General features: G+C 45.1%; 1 protein-coding gene across 4 annotated transcripts in view; it reads left to right on the forward strand.

Annotated features, from left to right (window-relative positions):
- Window positions 1-12,500, forward strand: part of LOC139748724 (microphthalmia-associated transcription factor-like) — a 232,105-nt gene that overhangs the window by 189,011 nt on the left and 30,594 nt on the right. For 3 of the 4 annotated variants that reach the window (XM_071662092.1, XM_071662090.1, XM_071662089.1), the window contains exon 5: window positions 10,077-10,124. The exons of the other annotated variant lie outside the window; for it this stretch is intronic. In XM_071662092.1, the coding sequence (XP_071518193.1) occupies window positions 10,077-10,124 (48 nt within the window). The remainder of the gene's footprint in view (window positions 1-10,076; window positions 10,125-12,500) is intronic. 4 annotated transcript variants of the gene reach the window in all.

Genomic DNA, 12,500 nt, shown 5'->3' on the forward strand with positions numbered 1-12,500 from the left:
GACCATTTTGAATGCAGGAGGATGCCTTTGAACGCAGGAAGACTGTTGTGAATGCAGAAGGACGCTTTTGAATGCAGGAGGATGCCTTTGAATGCAGGAAGACTATTGTGAATGCAGAAGGACGCTTTTGAATGCAGGAAGACGCCTTTGAATGCAGGAAGACTATTGTGAATGCAGAAGGACGCTTTTGAATGCAGGAGGATGCCTTTGAATGCAGGAAGACCATTATGAATGCAGGAGGGCGCCTTTGAATGCAGGAGGGCGCCTTTGAATGCAGGAGGATGCCTTTGAATGCAGATGTACCTGTGAAGGTTAAGTGGTCAGCACAGTGTTTACAACCTCCGTAATGACTGATTACAACCTTGTGTTGATCACGACCACGCTAAGGCCACTGGGTTATTTAAGGGTTGTAACGACCCAGGTTGTAGCCATTTACCCTACCTGTGGCATCAAAAAGCTATGTTTTCTAAAGCTGTGGCATCAAAAAGCTATGTTTTCTAAAGCTGTGGTATCAAAAAGCTATGTTTTCTAAAGCTGTGGTATCAAAAGGCTATGTTTTCTAAAGCTGTGGCATCAAAAGGCTATGTTTTCTAAAGCTGTGGTATCAAAAAGCTATGTTTTCTAAAGCTGTGGTATCAAAAAGCTATGTTTTCTAAAGCTGTGGTATCAAAAGGCTATGTTTTCTAAAGCTGTGGCATCAAAAGGCTATGTTTTCTAAAGCTGTGGTATCAAAAGCTATGTTTTCTAAAGCTGTGGTATCAAAAGGCTATGTTTTCTAAAGCTGTGGCATCAAAAGGCTATGTTTTCTAAGCTGTGGCATCCAAAGGCTATGTTTTCTAAAGCTGTGGTATCAAAAGGCTATGTTTTCTAAAGCTGTGGTATCAAAAGGCTATGTTTTCTAAAGCTGTGGTATCAAAAGGCTATGTTTTCTAAGCTGTGGCATCAAAAGCTATGTTTTCTAAAGCTGTGGCATCAAAAGGCTATGTTTTCTAAAGCTGTGACATCAAAAGGCTATGTTTTCTAAAGCTTTGGCATCAAAAAGCTATGTTTCCTTAGCTGTGGTAGCTTAGCCACACAAACACACGCTATAAACCACCACCACACACCTAATCCCTCACTAATCCTTTTCCTCACAATGTATGACCAGACTGGCTTGATATATATATATATATATATATATATATATATATATATATATATATATATATATATATATATATATATATATATATACACACCAAATGGCGTCGTAGCTTCGTCTCTTCGATGTATATCAACTGACTGTTATATTTCTCTCTTGTGTCTCCCCTGATGATGATGATGTGATTATGACACGAAAGTGCACTTGGCAACTTATCGTGTTTCATTTTCCCCCTAAGTGGACTCATAGGAATATATATATATATATATATATATATATATATATATATATATATATATATATAAGGGGGGAGGGGGGGGTGAAAATCCTCCCCTCTCGTTTTCAATTTTCCAAAAGAAGGAACAGAGAAGGTGGCCAAGTGAGGATATTCCCTCAGTGGCCCAGCCCTCTGTTCTTCACGCTACCTCGCTAACGCGGGAACAAGCAGTTCAACGAGGGCATTTTGCGAGGTCGAATGACCATCGCCACGGTTGTTAGGCCAACCGAACGACCGTAGGCTCGTTAGACAACAAGGGTTGTCCACTGTAATGACCAGGTAACAGTCCTGTTTGAGGGAGGGGTGCTGGGGGGGGGAGGCCTTTGACCTAATACTACCATATAAGAGGTCAAAGGTCATGGTGGTTTGTACGAGGGTCATGCTCGTTCGACCATTCGTCCATGTGACCTGGTGGAAGGTGAGGACCGCGTCTGGCCAATCAGCTTGTAACAAGCGTTTGACACGACGGCGAAATAGTTAAAGCTTAGCTTTGACCTCACGGTGCGTGCACGCGCGCGCAGGCGAGACGAGGTCAGGTCAAATGAGGCTGTTTTAGGCAACTGGGGACAAGACCTTAAATTTTTAAGGGACGACTTTGAGTTTTTTTTTAAAGTGACGGTTGCCCACAACCCACGGGGGGGAAGGGGAGGGGGGGCTTGCTGGGTAGAGGGGGGTGGGGGGTTTCCCCTTCCTTCCTCTCTCTCCCCCCCCCTCAGTAACTATGTCTATCACCCCCTTCCCCCTCCCCTCCCCCTTCCCACTCCCCCTTCCCACTCCCCCTTCCCCCTCCCCACTCCCCCTTCCCCCTCCCCACTCCCCACTCCCCCTCCCCTTCCCCACTCCCCCTCCCCTTCCCCTTCCCCACTCCCCCTCCCCTTCCCCACTCCCCCTTCCCCCTACCCTACCCCTCCCACTCCTCCTTCCCCCTCCCCACTCCCCCTTCCCACTCCCCTTCCCCCTCCCCTTCCCCCTCCTCCCCCCCAGGCTGTCCAAGGTCGTCCAGGGCAGTTTGTACGCGCCCCGCCGGTACGCATCGCCTTGTGTGTGGGGGGGGGAGGGAGGGGTATAGGGTAGTATACGCCCTTTCAAGGACTTACGCCGTCCGCCCGCGTCCACGATTTGGCGTCACTTGTTTTTTTTCTTTGCGTATTATACGCCAAGAAGGAGAGGTGAAATGTAACCAATGTGTGGCCCGTTTTCTGTTGGCTTGAGCAGCCGTCGTTAAAGACTGTATTTGCACGTTTTCTCCGCTTGTTCTGCCTGCTGTGGCTCCAATTAGTCATTATAGACTGTAGTTAACGGGTAGTTATCCCTTGTTCTGCCTGCGGTAGTTAAGGTCAAGTGGTCAAGCTGGTTATGTGTACAGTTAAAGCTGACAGGTGATTATCTGGCAACGCTGGGAAAAGCTTAAGCTTGGCAACGAGTTTGTGTGGAATTTGACTCTTATAGGAAAACTGGTTTAGAATTATATATGATATATATCATCATATACGTAGTTAAATTATATATATATATATATATATATATATATTCCAATGAGTCCACTTAGGGAGAAAATGAAATACAAGTTGCCAAGTGCACTTTCGTGTCATAATCACATCATCATCATCAGGGGAGACACAAGAGAGAAATATAACAGTCAGTTGATATACAACGAAGAGACGAAGCTACGACGCCATTTGCTGTATATATATATATATATATATATATATATATATATATATATATATATATATATATATATATATATATATGGCATTTTTTTGGCTGGTGAAAATTTATGTCGTTTAAATCGATTTATTTTTTTTTTTATCTTATTTGTGGTTATAACTTGATGTTAACGACCCTTAATTACTTTAGCCGTCGTTAAGCCTAGCAGTTGTTAGTCCTAGCAGTCGTTAGTCCTAGCAGTCGTTAGTCCTAGCAGTCGTTAGTCCTAGCAGTCGTTAGTCCTAGCCGTCGTCGTTGCTGGTGATGTGGTTGCCCACAAGATAATATAGAGTTACGTTTTTATATGTTGTTCTTATCTTGTTTGTCTTATCTTATTGATGAAGAGCAAGTTAACAAGGTATACACAGTCCAGGGTCGTTCATCTGCTCATTATCATACATAGTCGCCGTCTCCCGCCTCAGCGAGGGAGCGCAAGGAAACACACGAAAGAATGACCCAACCCACCCACATACACATGTGTGTATATATATATATATATATATATATATATATATATATAAGGAACAGAGAAGGGGGCCAAGTGAGGATATTCCCTCAAAGGCCCAGTCCTCTGTTCTTAACGCTACCTTGCTAACGCGGGAAATGGCGAATAGTTTGCAAAAAAAAAAAAAAAATATATATATATATATATATATATATATATATATATATATATATATATATATATATATATATATATTCCGTTCATATAGTATTCTTATATATGTATATAGTAAAGGACATTCTAGTTGCGTTCTGATAATGTGTTTATCCTGGAAGATATCTCTAACATGCGCAGTGTATGGCTTGAGGAATGCGCAGTTTACGGGCCCGAGGAATGCACAGTTTATGGTGTGAGGAATGCGCAGTGTATGGCGTGAGTAATGCGCAGTTTAAGGCGCGAGGAATGCGCAGTTTACGGCCCGAGGAATGCACAGTTTATGGTGTGAGGAATGCGCAGTTTATGGCTCTAGGAATGCGCAGTGTATGGCGCTAAAAACAAAACCATAATACACCCGGGTTCTGGCGCTGTTCACCCACCATCTACCAGTAGGTAGATCCCCCCCCCCCCCCCTCAGTGGTAGTAGATTTCGCGAGGTCTACCGAAGTAGATGGGTTGGGAGGCGGGTAGATAAGGGCGCGCGCGCGCGCAGCCCCCAGCCCCAGACAGCCACACTGATAAGAGCGCTGGTGCGCGCCTGGGGCGTTCAAACCTCATGAAAAAAAAAAAATAAAAAAAGAACTCTGGATTTGAACGCAGGAGGCCAGGGAGGTAAGGGGGCTGTGGCATGATACATACAGTCAGGGTTCGAACCCCACCTCACTCACCGTGGTCAAGTCAAAACAGTCTCTGTGAGAAACAAAAAACTTGAAAAAGGAAATTATAATAATAATGATAATAATAATGATAATAGTAGATGATGATAATTAGAATTATAATAATAATAATGATAATAATAATGATAGATTAAAGTATGATGATAATGATAATAATGATGATAATAATATGATGATAAATGATAATAATTAGAATGATAATGATAATAATAATGACAGTAATATGATGAATAATTAGAATAATAATAATAATAATAATAATAATAATAATTAAAATGATAATAAAAATGATTATGATATAATAAATTATAATGATTAAGATAATAATAGTAATAATAATAATAATGATTATAATAATAATAACAGTCATTTAAAAAAAACGCCCATTTTCCCTTTATCCTTCGCCACGAACCAGTCGCTAGAAAACGGACGAAAACGAAACAATAGGAAACGTTTTTTTTATTTATTCCTGGAGGAAAGTTCTGGAGAGATGGAGGGGGAAAAAAAACGGTTAATATGAGTGACATTTAAATTTGAGTTTCTCTCTGTGTAGTGACGCATTGCTCATGTATTGTACCACTTCGTACTGTGTGCTCTCGCTGGTATGGTAATGGTCGTTTATAATTGGTTTATGGTAAATGAATGGGTGTTTATAATACATGTTTCTTGTATTGGACAACACATGACATGTTGGCTACAGTGACCACCACCCCCCCCACGCTTCCCCCCCTCCCCCTCCCCTCCTTTCCCCCTACATCATGAACTACGTCGGTCCCCCTCTCCCCCCTACATCATGAGCTACGCCAGTCCCCCCTCTCCCCTTACATTATGAGCTACGCCAGTCCCCTCTCCCCCTACATCATGAGCTACGTCAGGTCACCTCTCCCCCTACATCATGAGCTACGCCAGTCCCCCCTCTCCCCTTACATTATGAGCTACGCCAGTCCCCTCTCCCCCTACATCATGAGCTACGTCAGGTCACCTCTCCCCCTACATCATGAGCTACGTCAGTCCAGTCCCCCTACATCATGAACTACACCAGTCCCCTCTCCCCCTACATCATGAGCTACACCAGTCCAGTCCCCCTACATCATGAACTACACCAGGCCAGACCCTCCCCCACCTCCCCCTACATCATGAGCTACGTCAGTCCAGTCCCCCTACATCATGAGCAACGTCAAGGCCCCTTCTCCCCCTACATCATGAGCTACACCAGTCCAGTCCCCACTACATCATGAACTACACCAGGCCAGACCCTCCCCCACCTTCCCCTACATCATGAACTACGTCTGTCCACACACCCCCTCCCAACCCCTTCAGTACCCCAGTCGTGTATACGAAGCGTGTGTGTGTGTGTGTGTGTGTGTGTGTGTGGCGCTGGGTGAAGGTTCTGGATGGTGATGGGAGGGAGGGGATGTGGGAGGGGGGGTGGTGGGTGGGGTGGGTAGTTGACCAGTTTTTGTGGGCTGGTGTGTGTCTCTTCCATGATGATCATGATGTAAGGGGTAGAGTGGGGTGGTGGGTGGGTGTGGTGGGGTGTGGGGTGGGTGTGGTGGGGTGGGGTGTGTGGTGGGGTGTGGGGTGGGTTGTGTGGTGGGTTGTGTGGTGGGGTGTTTGGTCCTACCTGCTCCCGCTGGTGGAGTGAGGTGTGGCAGGAGAGAGAGAGAGAGAGAGAGAGAGAGAGAGAGAGAGAGAGAGAGAGAGCTGGTCTGTGCCCTGCAGTGCTTGGCTTCTCTCTCTCTCTCTCTCTCTCTCTCTCTCTCTCTCTCTCTCTCTCTCTCTCTCTCTCTCTCTCTCTTCCCTAAACACAGGACCACCTAAGGCAAATTATTATTATTGTTATTATTATTGATAATTATTATTATTATTATTATTATTACTAGGTATTATTGGTAATAGTTAATTAATTAATTAATTATTATTATTATTATTATTATTATTATTATTATTTTAAACGTTTTATAACACCTATAACGCGATTCTGACCCCCCCCCCCCACGCACCCCCACGTCAGCTTAAGCAGCTCGTAGAAAACGGTGTCCGGGTTGACCACATATATGAAGATAGGAAAAGAATAAGAAAACGTACCGACCAACCTCGACCCCTGTTTGGCCTTAGGTGACCCGATACCGTAAGGTAGTTAAATAAGAAAACGACCTTTTCATAATATTTGACCATCTTTCAGTTTATATATATATATATATATATATATATATATATATATATATATATATATATATATATATATATATATATATATATATATATATATATTGGAAAGGATCACAATTTTGCGCGTGATCAAGATATTCCTATGAGTCCACGGGGAAATGTGATGATGTGATTATTACACGAAAGTGCACTTGGGAACTTTTCGTGTTTCACTTTCCCCGTGGACTCATAGGAATATATATATATATATATATATATATATATATATATATATATATATATATATATATATATTTCTTTTTTTTCTTTCATACTATTCGCCATTTCCCGCATTAGCAAGGTAGCGTTAAGAACAGAGGACTGGGCCTCTGAGGGAATGTCCTCACCTGGCCTCGTTCTCTGTTCCTTCTTTTGGAAAATCAAAAAAAAACGAGAGGGGAGGATTTCCAGCCCCCCGCTCCCTCCCCTTTTAGTCGCCTTCTACGACACGCAGGGAATACGTGGCAAGTATTCTTTCTCCCCTATCCCCAGGGATAATATATATATATATATATATATATATATATATATATAAAATCCTGTGACCTTATATATATATATATATATATAAAATCCTGTGACCTTGAGCACGTGACAACGACCCGTGGTTACAATGACCTTGCCCCTGACCCGACCTTTAAGATCGGGAGGGGGGGGTGTCAGGTCAAAGGTCGCGTTCAAGGCCGTCGCCTTACTCTGCTGCTGCCCGTAGCGTTCCACCGCCCGATCTTTGAGTGTTGATAAGCCACCAACCACTCCTCTCTCTCTCTCTCTCTCTCTCTCTCTCTCTCTCTCTCTCTCTCTCTCTCTCTCTCTCTCTCTCGTGACCTTTCACTTTCACTTAGCTACCGTTGCGCTCGCACACACACACACACACACACACACACACACACGGCGCGTGTGCGCTCCCATACGCTGCAGGGGTGGGTTTTCCCCGACCCTCCTTGTTACCACTACATCATTATGTATATACAATAATATTTATGATTTCATCTCCATATTTCTTGGTGTTAATTGTCCTAATTTCTTCCCATTATTATTATTATTATTATTATTATTATTATTATTATTATTATTATTATTATTATTTATTATTATTATTATTATCATTTATAATTTTATTATTATTATTATTATTATTATTATTATTATTATTATTATTATTATTATCATTATTGTTATTATATTATTATTATTATTATTATTATTATTTATATTATTATTATCATTATTATTATTATATTATTGTTATATCATTATTATTATTATTATTATTATTATTATTATTATTATTTATATTATTATTATCATTATTATTATTATATTATTGTTATATCATTATTATTATTATTATTATTATTATTATTATTATTATTATTATTATTATCATCCCAGCATCTTACGTACATTGGAATGCCCTGGATGAAGACTTTTCCTACTTGGAGTTAGAAAGTTATTAAAGGTTATGACGTGGGACCCCCCCCCCCCCCAACACACACACACACACACACACACACACACACACACACACACACACTCCGTGTGTCAAGTTAAACGCCTAGTGTACCTCTGTATATATATATTTATATATATATATATATATATATATATATATATATATATATATATATATATATATATATATTAGAGAGAGAGAGAGAGAGAGAGAGAGAGACTTAACTCAATTTTGGAATGTTCATTTCTGGTTATCGCCAAACCGGACGTGACGTCACTGTGACGTCACGTGTCAACAAACTCGGGGGGAGAGTGAGGACCCCCCCCCATCTGAGACTCCCCCCCCCCCCCCGGAGATGGGTGTGGATGAGGGGGGGGGGGCGGGGGGTAAATCTGGGACTGGTACGCCCTAGTGAGCCGCTGGGACATAACTGGGACATCATCTTGGGACTCTAAAGTAACCCTGGCGTTGATGAAGAGGACAACAACAACAACAACAACAACAACAGTTGTGTTTGTACACGAATTGATGGTCGTGTTGTTTACGTCGGGTGTTTCGATATGGCCCGTTACAACGGAGGCTCCGTGCCGTTACAACGGAGGCTCCGTGCCGTTACAACGGAGGCTCCGTGCCGTTACAACGGAGGCTCCGTACCGTTACAACGGAGGCTCCGTGCCGTTACAACGGTGGCTCCGTGCCGTTACAACGGAGGCTCCATACCGTTACAACGAAGGCTCCGTGCCGTTACAACGGAGTCTCCGTGCCGTTACAACGGAGTCTCCGTACCGTTACAACGGAGGCTCCGTGCCGGTACAACGGAGGCTCCGTGCCGTTACAACGGAGGCTCCGTACCGTCACAATGGAGGCTCCGTACCGTTACAACGGAGGCTCCGTACCGTTACAACGGAGGCTCCGTACCGTTACAACGGAGGCTCCGTATCGTTACAACGGAGGCTCCGTGCCGTTACAACGGAGGCTCCGTGCCGTTACAACGCAGGCTCCGTACCGTTACAACGGAGGCTCCGTGCCGTTACAACGGAGGCTCCGTGCCGTTACAACGGAGGCTCCGTGCCGTTACAACGGAGGCTCCGTACCGTTACAGCGGAGGCTCCGTGCCGTTACAACGGTGGCTCCGTGCCGTTACAACGGAGGCTCCATACCGTTACAACGAAGGCTCCGTGCCGTTACAACGGAGTCTCCGTGCCGTTACAACGGAGTCTCCGTACCGTTACAACGGAGGCTCCGTGCCGGTACAACGGAGGCTCCGTGCCGTTACAACGGAGGCTCCGTACCGTCACAATGGAGGCTCCGTACCGTTACAACGGAGGCTCCGTACCGTTACAACGGAGGCTCCGTACCGTTACAACGGAGGCTCCGTATCGTTACAACGGAGGCTCCGTGCCGTTACAACGGAGGCTCCGTGCCGTTACAACGCAGGCTCCGTACCGTTACAACGGAGGCTCCGTACCGTTACAACGGAGGCTACGTACCGTTACAACGGAGGCTACGTACCGTTACAACGGAGGCTCCGTACCGTTACAACGGAGGCTACGTACCGTTACAACGGAGGCTACGTACGCCTCCTTGTTATCATAACCTTATTATTCTTTCATACTATTCGCCATTTCCCGCGTTAGCGAGGTAGCGTTAAGAACAGAGGACTGGGCCTTTGAGGAAAATATCCTCACTTGGCCACCTTCTCTGTTCCTTCTTTTGGAAAATTAAGAACAGGAGGGGAGGATTTCCAGCCCCCCTCAGCTCCCTCCCCTTTTTAGTCACCTTCTACGACACGTAGGGAATACGTGGCAAGTATTCTTCCCCCCCCCCCCTCCCCCATCCCCAGGGATAACCTTATTATATATGTGTATACATATTTATTTTTTGTTTATTTGTTGTTCCTCTACAACTGGTGGGTAATTATATATTTTGTTTGGTGTTTACAGGTATGTGGTAGCGCCTGGGATGAGAAACCTGTGTCCCAAACGCTAAGGGTGAGTTTTGCTGCTCCAATTTGAGTTGTTAAGTGTGGATATGGTCGTTAGAAGATCACTATATATATATATATATATATATATATATATAACACAGAACCCTGCTGGCAAGAGGTAGGGTTCGAACCCAGGACCTTGTGCGATCATAGCCAAGCGGGAGCGCTCCCGCCTGCCACGCATAAGGTCCTGGGTTCGAACCCTACCTCCTCTATATATATATATATATATATATATATATATATATATATATATATATATATATATATATTCTCTCTCTCTCTCTCTCTCTCTCTCTCTCTCTCTCTCTCTCTCTCATGTACCTAGGGTTACCAGATGCCTAAATGTACTCAGAGAGAGAGAGAGAGAGAGAGACAGACAGACAGACAGACAGACACAGACGAGGTCAGCCTATCGCCCACTGTGTAATATGAACCTTACGGTGGGTGCCTTTACGGCATAAAGTGCTGTACACTAGGCGGGGCTGGGTGGGGGGGGGGGGGAGGGCAACGCCCCCTACGTAAGTGGGTTTCTGGCACCAACGGCCATCATAGAAAACGGCCCCCCCCTCCCCCCCTCCCTCTTTTTTCTTTCCCCCCCCCCCCCCCCAAAGTGCGGTTATTATGACGAAGATAGGTTGAGGGTTGCCTCCTTTGTACGAGCAGTCGCCGGTTCGAAATGAAGGAAAAGGAAATATAAAGAAAATGGATGGAGGGCAATGTTGATATTGCTGTGGCTTTGTGTTTATTTTTCTTTTTTTTTTTTGATTAGAAATGATTCGTGGCGGAATTGGATTAGTAACTGGATTGGAAGATTAGAAGAAGGGAGATTGACCCATACATAAGAGTAATTTATAGCCCTTGTAGGAGTGAGCTCAGCCCTTGTTGGAGTGAGCCCAGCCTTGTAGGAGTGAGCTCAGCCCTTGTTGGAGTGAGCCCAGCCTTGTAGGAGTGAGCTCAGCCTTGTAGGAGTGAGCCCAGCCTTGTAGGAGTGAGCTCAGCCCATGTTGGAATGAGCCCAGCGCTTGTAGGAGTGACCTCAGCCTTGTAGGAGTGAGCCCAGCCTTGTAGGAGTGAGCTCAGCCCTTGTTGGAGTGAGCTCAGCCCTTGTTGGAGTGAGCTCAGCCTTGTAGGAGTGAGCCCAGCCTTGTAGGAGTGAGCCCAGCCTTGTAGGAGTGAGCCCAGCCTTGTAGGAGTTGAGCCCAGCCTTGTAGGAGTTAACCCAGCCTTGTAGGAGTTGAGCCCAGCCTTGTAGGAGTTGAGCCCAGCCTTGTAGGAGTTAACCCAGCCTTGTAGGAGTTGAGCCCAGCCTTGTAGGAGTGAGCCCATTCTTGTAGGAGTTGAGCCCAGCCTTGTAGGAGTGAGCCCAGCCTTGTAGGAGTGAGCCCAGCCTTGTAGGAGTGAGCTCAGCCTTGTAGGAGTGAGCCCAGCCTTGTAGGAGTGAGCCCAGCCTTGTAGGAGTGAGCCCAGCCTAGTAGGAGTTGAACCCAGCCTTGTAGATGAGCTCGGCCTTGTAGGAGCTGAGCCCAGCCTTGTAGGAGTGAGCCCAGCCTTGTAGGAGTGAGCCCAGCCTTGTAGGAGTGAGCCCAGCCTTGTAGGAGTTGAGCCCAGCCTTGTAGGAGTGAGCCCAGCCTTGTAGGAGTGAGCTCAGCCTTGTAGGAGTTGAGCCCAGCCTTGTAGGAGTTGAGCCCAGCCTTGTAGGAGTGAGCCCAGCCTTGTAGGAGTTGAGCCCAGCTTTGTAGGAGTTGAGCCCAGCCTTGTAGGAGTGAGCCCAGCCTTGTAGGAGTGAGCCCAGCTTTGTAGGAGTTGAGCCCAGCCTTGTAGGAGTGAGCCCAACCTTGTAGGATTGAGCCCAGCCTTGTAGGAGTGAGCCCAGCCTTGTAGGAGTTGAGCCCAGCCTTGTAGGAGTGAGCCCAGCCTTGTAGGAGTGAGCCCAGCCTTGTAGGAGCTGAGCCCAGCCTTGTAGGAGTTGAGCCCAGCCTAGCAGGACTGACACAATCCCAACATCCCACATCCCACACAGGACACTAGCAACATCCCACATCCCCCTCCCATACTGACGGACAATGAGTCAAAAAAAAAAGATAATAATACGCATCGGCAAAGAAAAAACGCTCAAAATAACGCCCACAGTAACTGCAACACAACAGTGCCTTTATATAAACGAGGAAGAAAACGCTCAAAATAACGCCCACAGTAACTGCAACACAACAGTGCCTTTATATAAACGAGGAAGAAAACGCTCAAAATAACGCCCACAGTAACTGCAACACAACAGTGCCTTTATAGAAACGAGGAAAAAACGCTCAAAATAACGCCCACAGTAACTGCAGCACAACAGTGCCTTTATATAAACGAGGGAAAAACGCTCAAAATAACG

Source organism: Panulirus ornatus, chromosome 5 (assembly GCF_036320965.1).
Source record: "Panulirus ornatus isolate Po-2019 chromosome 5, ASM3632096v1, whole genome shotgun sequence".
Lineage (NCBI taxonomy): Eukaryota > Metazoa > Arthropoda > Malacostraca > Decapoda > Palinuridae > Panulirus > Panulirus ornatus.